Raw genomic sequence first — 16,937 nt, forward strand, 5'->3', positions numbered from 1 at the left:
TCCTAATATTTAACTAGATGAAGATTGACTTATCCAGTACTTGGTGTCAGATAACTCTGATCACAAAGGCAGCGGAAAAGTTGTGTGACTTGGTGATGTAGAGCTGGGTATCATCGACATACATGTGGAACCTAATGTGTCTTCTGATGACGTTGTCAAGTTGCAACATACATGATGGCAAGAAAGAGTGGCCAAGGATAGATCTGTGGGGGATTCGGTGGGGGAAAAAAGCCTCTGCAGAAGATTCTCTGGCTATGACTGGATAGGTGAGCACAACCAGGCAAAGGCAGACATTGAAGCAGGATGGCATGTCAGAGGTCAAGAAGGGACAGTGTACCACAATTATAGCCACACAATGTCATTTGTGACTTATGGTAGGGCCATTTCAGTGCTGTGGCAAAGCACGATCCTGATTGGAGAAGTTGAAACATGGAACTGTGGGACAGATCTGCAGGGATGTGACAACATATTGAAGGGCTTGAGAAGAAAGAAGTTAGGGACAGGGTGGCAGTTTGTAAGGACAGAAAAGGTGGGCTGATTTTCTGCAGGGTGGGCAACAACAGGTTTGAAAGTGAGTGGGAGTGGAGTTCTCCCTTCTTCAAAAAAAGTTATCTACCTAAACTACTCCAGATCATGAAATCTTTCCACTGTGAAATGAAAGAATCATCTAGAATAGAATGACATCGGATTTATTCCCAATACTCAGCAGAGTAAAGCTGTGGCAAGTGAATGGAGTTTGTGCCGAGGGCTGAAGACAATGGTCTTCCTAATATTTAACTGGATGAAGTTTGACTTATCCAGTACTGGATGTCGGATAACTACTGTTCTTGTACCAATGCTGTTTGGCATCATCTTCTACCTGCTCCTATATACTTTTCAGGAGAAGTATTTTAGAGGAGTATTACTATGCACAAGATCAAATGGAAGACTGTGGCTTTTGAGCAGAGAGATCCACCATTGACTTGTTCTCCCTTCGCCAGCTACAGGAGAAATGCCGTGGACAACAGAGGTTCCTCTACGTTGCTTTCATTGATCTCACCAAAGCCTTTGACCTCGTCAGCAGACGTGGTCTCTTCAGACTACTAGCAAAGATCGGATCTCCACCAAAGCTACTAAGTATCATCACCTCATTCCATGACAATATGAAAGGCACAATTCAGCAAAGTGGTACCTCATCAGACCCCTTTCCTATCCTGAGTGGCGTGAAACAGAGCTGTGTTCTCGCACCTACACTGTTTGGAATCTTTTTCTCCCTGCTGCTCTCACATGCGTTCAAGTCTTCAGAAGAAGGAATTTTCCTCCACACAAGATCAGATGGCAGGTTGTTCAACCTTGCCCGAAGACCAAAGTACGGAAGGTCCTCATCAGGGAACTCCTCTTTGCTGACGATGCCGCATTAACATCCCACACGGAAGAAGGTCTGCAGAGACTCATCGACAGGATTGCGGCTGCCTGCAACGAATTTGGCCTAACCATCAGCCTCAAGAAAACGATCATGGGACAGGACGGCAGAAATGCTCCATCCATCAATATCGGTGACCATGCTCTGGAAATGGTTCAAGAGTTCACCTACCTAGGCTCAACTATCACCAGTAACCTGTCTCTAGATGCAGAAATCAACAAGCGCATGGGAAAGGCGTATGCTGCTATGTCCAGACTGGCCAAGAGAGTATGAGAAAATGGCGTACTGACACGGAACACAAGTCCGAGTGTATCAAGTCTGTGTCCTCAGTACCTTGCTCTATGGCAGCGAGGCCTGGACAACGTACGTCATCCAAGAGCGACGTCTCAATTCATTCCATCTTCGCTGCCTCCGGAGAATCCTTGGAACAGGTTGCAGGACCGTATCTCCAACACAGAAGTCTTCAAGGCGGCTAACATCCCCAGCATATATACCCTACTGAGTCAGCGGCGCTTGAGGTGGCTTGGCCATGTGAGCCGCATGGAAGATGGCAAAATCCCCAAGGATACATTGTACAGTGAGCGCATCACTGGTATCAGACCCACCAGCCGTCCACGTCTCCGCTTTAAAGATGTCTGCAAACGTGACAAGAAGTGTTGTGACATGACCATAAGTCATGGGAGTCAGTTGCCAGTGATCGCCAGAGCTGGTGGACAGCCATAAAGGCGGACTAAAGAGTGGTGAGTCGAAGAGATTTAGCTGTTAGCAGGAAAAAAGACAGAAGTGCAAAGAGAGAGCCAACTGTGCCCCGACAACCAATTTTATCTGCAGTGCCTGTGGAACAGTCTGTCACTCTAGAATTGGCCTTTATCGTCAGTCCAGGCGCTGCTCCACAAACCACTGACTACCTCCAGGCGCTTACCCATTGTCTCTCAAGACAAGGAGGCCGAAGAAGAAGAAGATGATTACTATGCACAAGATCAGATGGAAGACTGTTCAACCTGTCTAGATTAAGAGCAAGGACCAGAGTGAGACATGTTGTGATACGTGAACTCCTGTTTGCCGGTGATGCAGATTTTGTGGCAGATTCAGCTGAAGGCCTACAGTCAATTCTAAATGCCTTCTCAACTGTTGCAGAGGAATTTGAGGTCATGATCAGCCTATAAAAGACAGCGACAATGACTTAAAGTAGTCAGACGAAGCACCATTTCAACACAACACTGAATTGAACAATGCAGACAAATTCTGCTACATGGGGTCAACAGTTTCAAGAGAAAACGGGCAGCACAGTGGTTAGCACTGCAGCCTCACAGCTCCAGCGACCCGGGTTCAATTCTGGGTACTGCCTGTGTGGAGTTTGCAAGTTCTTTCTGTGTTTGCGTGGGTTTCCTCTGGGTGCTCCGGTTTCCTCCCACATGCCAAAGACTTGCAAGTTGATAGGTCAATTGGCCATTACAAATTGCCCCTAGTATAGGTAGGTGGTAGCGAAATATAGGGACAGGTGGGGATGTGGTAGGAATATGGAATTAGTGTAGGATTAATATAAATGGGTGGTTGATGGTCGGCACAGACTCGGTGGGCCGAAGGACCTGTTTCAGTGCTGTATCTCTAAATAAAAAAAAAGAAATGAAGCTTGGTGAGGAGATATCAGCTCGTACTGGCAGTGCTGCTGCGGCATTTGGAAAGCTTCAGGCAACAGCCTGGAAAAACCCCAAACTCTCAATTGCCACACGACTAAGAATCTATAATGCTTGCATATTAAGTAGGCTCCTGTATGGTGTTGAAAACTGGACGACATATCAGAAGCAGGAACACAGACTGCATTAATTTCATATGCATTGCTTGAGAAAGATCCTTGGCATCCATTGGCAGCATAGAGTCGTCAATACAAATACTGCAGCTTTCTAATTCAGAAAGTATTATGGCAATGCTCAAGAGATGTCGAATGCGATGACTAGGCCACACCATTAGAATAGATGATGGTTGCCTACCAAAAGATGCACTGTATGGAGAGCTTGATGTTGCTAGTAGAACTGTTGGGCAGCCAAGGGCAAGATACAAAGACTCATGCAAATGAGATCATTTCATGCCAGATTGATATAAACCAGTGAGAACAGTCTGCATAGGACCAAAGCACTTGGTGCCCAAATCTCCACATTGGAGCACAAAAATTTGAAGAACTATGTCTTCAGATTGCTACAGAAAAGCACCATTGCAAGAAGCAGCATGTGGCAGTAGCCCCTGCATCAGCAAATGACAATCTACGATGCTCCCATTGCAACTGGCAATGGCTTACTCGAATTGGACTGCTCTCCCATCTGAAGTCTCACTACAGATGAGAAGTAGATGTGCATCATCTTCAAGGACTTGAGTAGAAATTGGAGACCGGTTGCCGTTTACAAGGACAGAGGGGAGGACTGGATCCTCTGCAGAGTGGGGTAATGACAGCAGGTTTGAAAGGGAGCGGGACAGTACCAGAGAGGGAACCCTTTACAATATCAGCCACTATGAGGACCAGTAAGGGGCGGCACAGTGGTGCAGTGGTTAGCACTGCAGCCTCACAGCTCCAGGGACCCGGGTTCGATTCTGGGCACTGCCTGTGTGGAGTTTGCAAGTTCTCCCTGTGTCTGCGTGGGTTTTCTCCGGGTGCTCCGGTTTCCTCCCACAAGCCAAAAGACTTGCAGGTTGGTAGGTAAATTGGCCATTATAAATTGTCACTAGTATAGGTAGGTGGTAGGGAAATATAGGGACAGATGGGGATGTTTGGTAGGAATATGGGATTAGTGTAGGATTAGTATAAATGGGTGGTTGATGGTCGGCACAGACTCGGTGGGCCGAAGGGCCTGTTTCAGAGCTGTATCTCTAATCTAATCTAATCAATGGTCAGCAGTATAGCTGGAATAGGGTCAAGAAGGAGGGTGAGACTCAGACAAGATGAGCTTGCAGAAGGCATGAAGGGAAATAGGAAGGAAACTAGAGAGATATAGAGGAGAGTTCCTGAGTGGGAAAGCAGGGCAGCAGTGGTGGGGGACGAAAACAATGACCTTTACTCGATGAACTAAGAAAAGGGAAGAAAGTAGTACAGGCAACTGAACAGATGGGCCTCAATCTTACTGATAAGGAGGTCAATGAATTCCGTGCACTTGTTGGAGGGGCAGGGTTTAAGGAGATGGTTAGTAATGGAATACATTAAGTACTAAGTGGGTATAGTAGCATAGTGGCTATGTTACAGGACAAGTAATCCAGATCCACAGACATGACTTCAAATGTCACCCCAGCAGGTGGGTAATTTAAATAAATTTGGCATAAAAAGAAAGTATGACCATGAAACTACCCGATTGCGGTAAATACAATCTGGTTCACTAATGTCTGTCAGGGAAGGAAATCAGTCGTCCTTATCCAGTCTGGCTTATGTGTGACTCCAGAGCCACAACAATGTGGTTGACTCTAAACTGCCCTCTGAAACGGCCTGGTCAGCCACTCAGTTGTATTCAAGAAGGCAGATCGCTACCATATTCTCAAGTGGAAATTAGGGATGGGCAATAAATGCTGGCTTTGCGAGTGATGCCCAATCCCATGAATGAATAAAAAAAATACAGTGAACAATTTTGGCAGAGGAGAGCAGAGCCTGTAGTCCAGCAAGAACTGCTGCTGAATTACTAAACCAACAGTACGCCATAACCATTCAAGTCTGCTTCCGTTGGACAAAGATGGTAGCAATAGCAAGGGAACCTACTTGGAGACAGTGAGTTTCAGCAAGCTTTTCAGAGAAGCACAGAAGGAACAGTGGACCTATCCAGCAGGAAGTCAAGTCTGAGGCAGGAGTAGAGTTAGAACAAAAAAAAAAAAAAAAAAAAATCGAGAAATAATGAATGGTTGAGGCGGAGTTTGTGGGGATTAAGTACCCCGGAAAGGAGAAATGAAAGGAGGGATGACTGGGTAATAGGAAGGCAAGACGACAGGCAAAAAGGGCCCAAGAGTGGTAAACAGAAGGAAGGGGACACAGAACTATTCGGCTTGGGTCGAAGGTTTCAGCCAATGAACATGTGAACAAACAGAGAAATTTCAAGTTACATAGGCAAGGTAGTATTTATTGCTCATTTCATAGCTCTGCAAGGGCGGCACAGTGGCGCAGTGGTTAGCACCGCAGCCTCACAGCTCCAGCAACCCGGGTTCAATTCAGGGTACTGCCTGTGTGGAGTTTGCAAGTTCTCCCTGTGTCTGCGTGGGTTTCCTCCGGGTGCTCCGGTTTCCTCCCACATGCCAAAAACCTGCTGGTTGATAGGTTAATTGACCATTATAAATTGCCACTAGTAGAGGTAGGTGGTAGGGAAATATAGGAACAGGTGGGGATGTGGTAGGAATATGGAATTAGTGTATGATTAGTATAAATGGGTGGTTGATGGTCAGCACAGACTCGGTGGGCCGAAGGGCCTGTTTCAGTGCTGTATCTCTAAACTAAACTGAGTAGCACAAGAGTCAACCAAGTAACGTGGGAATGGAGTCAGTTTTAGGCCAAAGCAAGTGTGGAAGCAGGTTTTCTTCCATAAAAGGATACCAGTTAACTAGATTTTTTTTTTTTTAATTTTATTTTTCTGGCGTCAACCCACAAATTACTAAATTTGATTTTTTTCATGGTTGACTGGCTCCCAATGTAGATTTTAAAAAAAACTCTGGCCATAGCCAACGCAACTGTTTACTGCCTTCCCCATAAATCTCTTAATAGCTTTTGTTGAACTTATTTGCTGATGATTTGTTTCTACTGCAAATCATATTCCTTTAATCTGTACAAGTATTTCTGCTTAAATCTAATTTGTCCTTGCAGATATCTAGTTAATCATTTTAGTTTCGTTTTGCATGGGTCCTTTTATATGCCTTGGGACATTTATGGCTTTTACTTGCTTTCAAACAACTTTAATGACTACCCATTTTTCCCTCAGTATTAATTTCCTTGCTTAATAAGGTTGCCAAATCTTCAGGCATTTTTGTAAAATTAGCCCTGTCAAACTCAGGAACCAGCAAAATGTCAGTAGCCTTGGTTTGGCTGATATCACCGTTGCCCATATGTTCCTCACATGGAGGCTTAATGAAAAAAAGAAAAGATTTTGCATGTATATAGCACCTTTTATTTTTTTTATTTAGAGTTTCAGCACTGAAACAGGCCCTTCGGCCCACCGAGTCTGTGCAGACCAAGAACCACCCATTTATACTAACCCTACAGTAATCCCATATTCCCTACCACCTACCTACACTAGGGGCAATTTACAATGGCCAATTTACCTATCATCTGCAAGTCTTTGGCAGTGGGAGGAAACCGGAGCACCTGGTGAAAACCCACGCGGTCACAGGGAGAACTTGCAAACTCCGCTAAGGCAGTACCCAGAATTGAACCCGGGTCCCTGGAGCTGAGGCTGCGGTGCTAACCATTGTGCCGCCCCCACCTTCCACAACGTCAGGACATTTCAAAGTTCTTTACAGCTAATGAAGTACTTTAAGTGTAGTAAAAGCAAAATACTGCAGATGCTGGGAAATCTGAAATAAAAACAAGGTGCTGGAAATACTCAGTAGGTCAGGCAGCATCTGTGGAGAGAGAAGCAGAGTTAATGTTTCAGGTTTGTTCTGAAGAAAGGTCACAAACCTGAAACGTAAACTCTGTTTCTCTCTCTCTCCACAGATGTTGCCTGACCTACTGAGTATTTCTAGCACTTTGTCTTTACTTTAAGCGTAGTCACTGCTATAACGCAGGAAACAGCAGCCAATTTGCACACAGCAGTTTCTCAAACAGCAATGAGATGGCAACCAAATAATCTGTTTGTGATATCAGCTGAGATATAAATACTGGTCAGGAAACTTGGGAAAATTCCCCTGCTCTTCTTCGAAATAGTGTCATGGGATCTTTTGCATTCACCTGAGCGCGCAGACAGTACTCCTTTTCAACTCATCCAAAAGATGGCAGCTCGGAATGCAGCACTCCCCCAGCACGATATTAGAATGTCAGCCCAAATGTTGTTCTCAAGTGTAGTGAGAGAGACTTAAAGGCACAACCTTCTGACTCAGGCAAGTGTGCTACTACGGTACCATTGCTGACATCTAAATATAACCACTAGGGTTACTGCTAAAAAAAAAATCAGGTATTCACAATAGGGAATAAAAGTAAAGAAATCCGAAGGAGTCACGGCAAATCTTTTGAACATCCCCAGCTTATACACACTACTGAGCCAGCGGCGCTTGAGGTGGCTTGGCCATGTGAGCCACATGGAAGATGGCAGGATCCCCAAAGACACATTGTACAGCGAGCTCGCCACTGGTATCAGACCCACCGGCCGTCCATGTCTCCGCTTTAAAGACGTCTAAAAACACGACATGAAATCCTGTGACATTGATCACAAGTCGTGGGAGTCAGTTGCCAGCGTTCGCCAGAGCTGGCGGGCAGCCATAAAGACGGGGCTAAAGTGTGGCGAGTCGAAGAGACTTAGTAGCTGGCAGGAAAAAAGACAGAGGCGGAAGGGGAGAGCCAACTGGGTAACAGCCCCGACAAACAAATTTCTCTGCAGCACCTGTGGAAGAGCCTGTCACTCCAGAATTGGCCTTTATAGCCACTCCAGGTGCTGCTTCACAAACCAATGACCACCTCCAGGTGCTTATCCATTGTCTCTCGAGATAAGGAGGCCAAAGAAGATTCTCTCATGGGCACTGTCAGTATTAATAGCTCTTGTCCAACCAATTTTTTTTTTGAGGCAATCACCAAAATGGCCAATGGGAAGCATCTATGGAGATTGTCTATAAACTTCCAGAAAGCAATTGATAAGGTTCAGTATAAGTGATTAGAGAAAATGAAACGCACATATTGAGGTAACCTTATGACATAAATCTGTAATTGGTTGGGAGGTAAGAGACTATATTTTCAGATGACACTAAGCGAGGAGACATAGTAATAAAAAAAACTAAGTGTTGGAAATACTCAGCAGTTCTGGCAGCATCTGTAGAGAGAGAAACAGAGTTAAGGTCTCAGGTCTGTGACCTTTCATCAGAACCTGATCTGTTACCTCCTCAAAGAACTCCAGCAAGTTAGTTAGATATGCCCTTAATAGATCTGTACTGGCTTTCCTTAACTAATCCACATTTGCCCAAGTGACAATTAATTTTGTCCCGAAATATTGTTACTAAAAGCCTTCAAGCCACCGGAGGTCAAACTGACTGTCTTGGAGGGGAACTTGCAGATGGTGGCAGTCCCTTGCATCTTGTCATTCTAGGTGGTAGAGGTCGCAGGTTTGGAAGGTGCTGTCTAAGGAGTTTTGGTGCATTGTTGCAGTGCATCTTGCAGATGGTACATACTGCTGTCACTGTGCGTCGGTGGTGGAGGGAGTGAATGTTTGTGGATAGGGTGCCAATAAAGTGGGCTGCTTTGTCCTGTATGGTGTCGAGCTTCTTGAGTGTTGTTGGAGCTGCACACATCCAGGGAAGTGGAGAGTATTCCATCACATTCCTGACTTGTGCCTTGTAGATGGTGGACAGGCTTTGGGGAGTCAGGACGTGAGGTACTCACCGCAGGATTCTGAGCCTCCGACCTGCTCTTGCAACCACAGTATTTAAATGGCTACTCCAGTTCAGTTTCTGGTCAATGGTAAGCCCTAGGATGTTGATCATGGGGGATTCAGCAATCGTAATGCCGTTGAATGTCAAGGGGAGATGGTTAGAGTCTCTATTGTTGGAGGTGGTCATTGCCTGGCACTTGTATGGCACGAATGTTACTTGCCACTTATCAGCCCAAGCCTGGATATTGTCCAGGTATTGCTGCATTTCTACACGGACTGCTTCAGTATCCGAAGAGTCGCGAATGGTGCTGAACATTGTGCAATCATCAGTGAACATCCCCACTTCTGACCTTATGATTGAAGGAGGGTGTCGTGCTCGGCCCCTGCCTGCCAAGAATGAGGCACATTGATTTTAAACTGTTCCTGGAGTGAAGAAAGGACTTGTTAAACAGATCAGCCGTGGCTGGAAAATATATTTGCATATTGACAGTGTTTGGAAGGACAAAGCAGCCATTCCCTGACACATTCAACCCACAATGGACTTTTGATCACCAGACGTTGAAGGTGGGGGAGCCCGCATTCCATGTTGACTGCTAAGATGGCCAAATACACAAACAGACATGGTTAAACCAGCTAGTCACATGACCAACCTGCTGGGCAACCTGAGTTTCTTTAAATTTTACCAACAGTTTGGGCAGAAAGCTGTTTGCTCCTGGACTGAGAAGATCTCTCTCTTGTCTACTCCCATCTCTTTCTCACCAGCCTCTGAATCCACTGAAGACACATGAACCCCAAGAGAGAAAAGTCTCCTGCAGAGAACAAAGTTTAAGAAGAATACTGGGCCCCAACGAAAAGCAAGATCTATCTACAACCTAGTGAGCTCGAAGAACCGTAACAAAAACTCTTCAAATATTGACTTAGATTAGATTAGATTAGAGATACAGCACTGAAACAGGCCCTTCAGCCCACCGAGTCTGTGCCGAACATCAACCACCCATTTATACTAATCCTACACTAATCCCATATTCCTACCAAACATCCCCACCTGTCCCTACATTTCCCTACCACCTACCTATACTAGTGACAATTTATCATGGCCAATTTACCTATCAACCTGCAAGTCTTTTGGCTTGTGGGAGGAAACCGGAGCACCCGGAGAAAACCCACACAGACACAGGGAGAACTTGCAAACTCCACACAGGCAGTACCCGGAATCGAACCCGGGTCCCTGGAGCTGTGAGGCTGCGGTGCTAACCACTGCACCACTATGCCGCCCTAAATGTTGCCGCCGACTTAAATGTTTCCACTATTTCTTCTGCTCTGTTCTGTCTCTATCTGCATATATGTATCGCATATGCATGCTAGAGTGGGCACATCATGTATCCGTAGGAATTAACCGAATTAGAGTTTAAGTTTAAGCTTAATAAATTTCAACTTTAAACCGAAGAAAGCCTGTTTGTGCTGGTTTCTTTGCCTTATATCTGGAAAGTGGTGAACAAGGATTCACCAAGGGGGAGCTAAAAACACGATGTTTAAAATTAAACCCTGTTACAGTAAGACCAGGATAAGGCTGAAAGAGAACCCAGACCTCTTTCTCACCTGGTCGTAAAAGAGGGTCATTGATGAAGCAGCTGAAGATAGTAAGGCCTAGGACTCTACCCTGAGGAACATCTGCAGCGACGTTCTGGAGCGGAGATGACTGACTTCCAACAACTGCAACCATTTTCCTTTGCGCCAAGTAAGACTCCAAGCAGAAATTTTTCCCGATTCCCATCGACTCCAGTTTTGTTAGCGCTCCTTGATGCCATACTCTGTCAAATGCTGCCTTGATACTAAAGGCAGTCACTCTTACCTCACCTTGAGTTCAGCTCTTTTGTCCATGTTTGAACCAAGGCTGTAATGAGGTCAGGAGCCGAGTCGCCCTGGCAGAACCCAAACTGAGCATTACTGAGCAGGTTTTGCTACGCAATTGCCACTTGATAGCACTGCCGATAACACCTCTAGCACCACACCTGTATCTAAGGAGGATTGCAAAATTATGCCGAGTGCCTCTGCATTTTCCACCCTTACTTCCATAGGTATCCTTCATGGTGTTCAACAAATATTTGATAGCTGAATGGCTTCATTAGACTAACCATATCTTTGACTACTACCATATCATGTCATTTAGACACTTACTGGTCAGAACTGGTGTTAGTGTAGACCCTTTTCATTTTCTTAGTAGTTTCAAGAGGAATCTCATCTCCGTCCAGATCTCGTTCTTCATCTAACCTACAATTATAAAAGAAAACAAACCAGATTGGATAAGCTTTCATATTTTAAGTCACAATCCCTCAGTGTGAGGCTCTTCATTTTAGCCTTCCCTTCCTTTCCACCACAAACTTTCACTCTCTTACGGAAGCCCAGCAATTTGGACGTTTAGCTCCATTCAGACTGATATTTCTCTTACTTCATTCAATAATACAGCTTTTGCAACAGCCTGGTTTCTATCTCCCTTTTTATTACGTAAACAGTCTGGTTGGTCAAATTTCATAGATTACACTAAACTGGGCAGGGAGCTAGGGAACAAAGAATAGATAAAAATTGTGAATAGGCAGAACTATAGCAGATGAAATTCAGTTCAATTAAAAGGTGTACACTTGCAAAGAAAAAAATTGTACAATTAAGAAGCGGTATCAAACTTGCAAGAGGAGAAGCAGAGAAAGAAAGACGGAATGTGAAGGCAGGCTCAATATTAACTGTGTCCAGCCAATCTACAACAGTAATGAAGAAAGTAAATATAATTTGAGCTATACTACCAAAAACAACAGAGTGCAAGTCGCAGATCACTGAATCAGTACTATACCATGAACCATGCTTACATTGTGATCACTGAGGCAAGAGGACAACACCAATGCCTTGGAAAAATCAAACGGGCAAAGGTAGCCTAGATAAGGAGCTCATAGAATTTTTTCAGGATAGCTTCTTAGAACAGCACGTTCTGGAGCCAGAGAGAAGGCTATACCAGGGCTATACTAGACCTGGTATTATGCAATGAGATAGGATTAATTAATGACCTCATAGTCAAAGCGCCCCTAGGCAACAGCGATCATATGATTGCATTTTATATTCAATTTGAGGGAAAGAAGAGTGGGTCTAAGACTGGTATTTTAAACTTAAATAAAGGCAATTATGTAGGGATGAAAGCAGAGCTAGCAAAAGTGAAGTGGCAAAGTAGGTTAAGGGACAGGTCAATAGAGATGCAGTGGCAGACATTTAAGAGCATATTTCAGAACAAAAAGTGATTCCTGACAACTGACGTCATCAGACTGCGCCAAGCTGCACACATGCGCAGCTACATCTTGCCAGGACTACGTGGCGCATGCGCGGGATTACGTCATCGTGTGTCCGCGCCTGGTCCATCTTAGTGCATGCACGATAAAGCGTCATCAGATATCCAGCCTCCCACTCAGCTGGAGGAAGCGGCTGAATGGGAGACTTTGAGGCAGGAGCTCGCTCCCAGTCACTCGCTCCCGCCCCACTAGCTGCTCTCCCCTCTCGGCAACTTACTCCAGGCCTTGACGCTTCGTCCTCCCAGCTGCTCGTTCCAGACCTCACTGCTTCCCCGCAACCCCCCCCCCCCCCCCCACCGGCCAATTGTTCCTCGCTTCGCACCACCCCGCTCTCCGGCCCCTCACTCCCGCTTCCCCGTGCCCCCTCCAGCCACTAGCTCTAGGCTGCGCCACTTCTCTCCTCTCGGCAACATGCAAACTTCATCTAAATGATTTCATTATGCAGCCCAGCATGTAACATGCTGCTGACTGTTTGCACAATGGAAATGGGAAGCAGCAGCATGCATGGATGGCAGTTGGTTCAGCTAGCCTGCGCGAGAAGGGAATGGGAGCAGCTAGCCAGTGAGGTCAATCCCCAGAGTCTGGCCCCAGGCACCTGGTAGCAGTACCACAAGAAATTCAATGACCTCACAGAGGTGGTTAAGATCAGTGAATGCATCTACACATTGCTCCACCAACCTCCCATGCTGCTCAATACAACACAGCCCCACTCACCCATCAGCAATCTGAACTTAGGCCTAACATTCAAATACTCCACCTCACCCTTACACCCTGACCAATGCTGCCAGCTTCACACCCACCTCGCGCTGCTTTTACATATGGCAGGCACATCTCCCAAATGCACTGCATATCTCATTGATATACTTTCCTCTCTTTTGCAGGACCAGATGGCTCATGAGGGAGCAGACATGCCTACATCACATGAGCCCTCTGAAGGAGAGGGTGCTCCACACCATGGGGCTAGCAGTGACAGTCGCCATTGCATCCAGCGATGCGGTGAACTTTCAGCACGGCAGTATGATCATATTATTCCCCTTCTCAAATCCCACTTACTTTCATCCTGCAATCAGGCTTGAAGTACAAGTTATAAATGGTGTGACCATGAAACTCTTGCTTTCCACACTGCCATCCCACCTCCCTTCTGTATTTCTGCTTACTATTCATGAGGAAGGGTGACAGCTAAACAAGGTCAGATTTGCAGACATTAGCTGACAACTGCATAGTGTTCAGTACTATTCGCAACTACTCAGATACTGAAGCAGTCAGTGCCCACACGCAGCAAGACCTGGACAACATTCAGGCTTGGACTGATCAGTGGCAAATAACATTCACGCCAAATGACCGTCTCCAATGAAAGAGAATCTAACCATCTCCCCTTCACGTTCATTAGCATCACATTGCTGAATCCTCCATCATCCTGGGGGTTACCAATGACCAGAAACTTAACTGGACTAGCCATATAAATATTGCAGCTACAATAGCAGGTCAGAGGCTGGGAATTCTGCAGCGAGCAGCTCACTTCCTGACGCCCAAAAGCCTGTCAACCATCTACAACATTCACTTCCTCCACCATCAGCACAGTGGCAGCAGCATACACCATCTACAAGTTGCAGTGCAGCAATTTGCCAAGCCTCCTTTGTCAGTACCTATCAAACCCATGACCTCTACCACCTAAAAAGAACAGAAGTATAGGAATACCACCATCACCTTCAAGTTTCCCTCCAAGCCACAGACCATCCTGACTTAGAACTGTATTGCTGTTCCTTCGCTATCACTGGGTCAAAAACTTGGAACTCCCTTTCTAACAGCACATGGACTGCAGCGGTTCAGGGCAGCGCTTCACCACCATCTTCTCAAAGGAAGATAGGGGTGGGCAATACATGCTGGCCTTGCCAGCGATGCTCACATCCCATGTACGAATTTTTTTTAAAAACTGACTTCTGAAGAAGCACCATTACGTGATTTGACATTGTAGCCACCAAATCAGATACTGGCACTGTGCATACCTTAGAGGGCAAGAGTCAGTCATTACGGCACAGGAGGCCATTAAACCCATCGAGTCCATGCCAGCTCTCTGTACAGCAATCCAGTCCGTTCCATTCCCCTGCTCCACCCAGTAGCTCTGCAAGTTTATATCCCTTAAATGCCCATCAAATTTCCTTTTGAAATCACTCATCGTCCCCTCTTCCGCCACTCTCGTAGGCAGCCAGTTCCAGGTCACTTGCTGCGTAAAAAAAAGCTTTTCATCATATACCCCCAGTATCTTGTCCAAACCCTTAAATTTGTGCCCCCTAGTCTTTCTACCATCAACTGATGGAAACAGCTTTTCTTTGCCTACTTTATCTAAACCGGTCATAATCTTGTACAGCTCTTATCAAATCTTCCTTCAATCTCCTTTGCTCTAAGGAGAGCAACTCCAGCTTTTCCAAGCTAACTTTGTAGCTAAAATCCCTCATCCCTGGAACCATTCTGTAAATGTTCTCAGCAACTTCTCAAGGACTCTAATGCTTCCTAAAATATGGTAACCAGAACTGGCTGCAATGCCCTAGTTGTGGCCTATGCAGACCTTTTTAAGGTTCACGATAACTTCCTTGCTTTTGTATTCAATATCTTTAGTTATGAAGTCCAAGACCCCATATGCTTTTTTAACTAGTTTATCAACATGTCCAACTTCAAGCATCTATGCATATGAACCTGTCCTTTAGAACTGTGCCACTTAGTCTATATTGCCTCCCCCTATCCCTTCAGTCAAAATGCATTACCTCACACTTCTGTTAAATTCCATCTGCCAGTGTCTTGTTATTGTGCTAGCCTATCTATGTCCTGTCAATTGGTAACATCCTCATTGTTTGCCACACCTCAATCAGCAGATTTTGACCTTTAACTCTGTATGCCAATATCAGTTATTTTTATATATCAAAAAAGGACTGGTACTTGGGGAACACTGCTATCTGCCATCCTCCAATCTGAAAAACAACCATTTACCATGACTTACTGCTTTCTGTCCTTAAGCCAATTTCTATATCTAAGCTGACACTTACCATACTATCGCATGAGCCACAATTTTGTTAACCAACCTTTTATGTGGTACTTTGACAATGTCTAACGCTTTCTTAAAATCCTTACAGAAAACATCCATTGCTTTCCCTCCATCAAATTTGTCTGTTACTTCAAAATATTCAAATCAGATTAGTCAAGCACGAGCTACCTTTTACAAATCTGTGCTGGCGGTCCTTAATTATCTCAAAACCTTTCCAGGTGTTTGTTGATTTTTTCCTTTATTATACCTATTGTTATAAAGGTGCCTCCACTACTATGATTTTTGAGGACTCGTGTTTAAAAAATCATTCGAAAGACTGAAGGGATTCCATGGACTTTTTTTTTTAAAAAGGTCACTGGAAGGACATTGGGACTTTGTTTAAAAACATTACTGGAACAGGCAATGAAGTTAAATCAACACAAGGAGCCATGCTGGCTATTGGAGTTGCTTGCAGAGAAGTCACATGTCTGGGTTTATGGCTCAAGAGTTTTGGTTTCATTTTCAGATATTGTCTGAATTCAGTTGGGGTGTAAGCCTGCTAAGAGAGAGAGACAACCAGCTCATCCTATTCCAGCTGAGAAACCTAACCCTGTGAATCCAGTGTGAGAATGAGAGAAACTGTTGCAGCATTTCTCCTGAGAAGCCTGCCAGACTAATCCTTGATGTCGCCTGAAGAGAACTGCTCCAAAAAGATCCTAGTGACAGCCGTCTATCTGTACTTGGATGCCAGACCAAAGGGTCAGCTGGGAACATTCCATATCATCCTTTTTCTTCAAGAATTATAAAGTATTTGGCCAAAGTTTTTTTTTCCGTTTTTGTAAAGATGATCACTGCAGAGAAAGCTTCTTTATTTTTTTATTTAACCAGTATGTGCGCACATGTGTTGGGTTATTTTAAAGCTTTGCATCTTTATTGAATGGGTCTTGTTTTATAATTAATAACCAACAAAATTATTAATTTAAGAAACCTGGTTGGCAGATTTTGTTACGAAACCAAGGTGGATAGAGTATACAATTGGCCTGATCGGGATCTGGGTAAACATTTACATATATGATGTCATGCAGACCCCCACCTGACAAGAATGAGGCATATTCATTTTGTCATATGAACATGGATTTTAACACTGTTGCTGGAGTGAAGAAATAACTTGTTTGAAGATCACCAGACACTGGGTTGGAAGGACATTTGCATACCAAAAGATGCTGCTTGTGGAGACAAAGGACTATACCCTACTCCAATTAACCCAAATGGATTTGATCACCAGACATTGAAGGTGTAAGGAAGCGCATTCCAGAGACTGTTAAGGTACAATCCACAACCTTGTAGGACAGACAGTTCCAAATAAAGGAGCTAGTCACATGATTAACCTGCTGGGCAACCTGGGGTTTCTGAATTGTGCCACACAGAAAGAATCAAAGGGACGTGTGCAACTGATGCTGGAACAAGGAAGTCTCTTTCTCCCAAACCACCAGACCTACAGAAGACACGTAAACCTCGAGAGAGAAAAAAACCCTTTATCTGAACAAGTTGAAGCGTGAACTGGGCCCCAATGAATTGCAAGACTTACCGGCAACCAAAGACTCCACACTGAACTCAAAAGGACTGTAACTACCAGATATTGCCTCAAA

General features: G+C 44.9%; 1 protein-coding gene across 1 annotated transcript in view; it reads right to left on the reverse strand.

Moving 5' to 3' along the window:
* LOC137369830 (DNA topoisomerase 1-like) overlaps window positions 1–16,937 on the reverse strand; it is a 215,935-nt gene that overhangs the window by 103,275 nt on the left and 95,723 nt on the right. The window contains exon 10 of the mRNA XM_068031408.1: window positions 11,116–11,208. Within this exon, the coding sequence (XP_067887509.1) occupies window positions 11,116–11,208 (93 nt within the window). The remainder of the gene's footprint in view (window positions 1–11,115; window positions 11,209–16,937) is intronic.

Source organism: Heterodontus francisci, chromosome 5, assembly GCF_036365525.1.
Source record: "Heterodontus francisci isolate sHetFra1 chromosome 5, sHetFra1.hap1, whole genome shotgun sequence".
NCBI lineage: Eukaryota > Metazoa > Chordata > Chondrichthyes > Heterodontiformes > Heterodontidae > Heterodontus > Heterodontus francisci.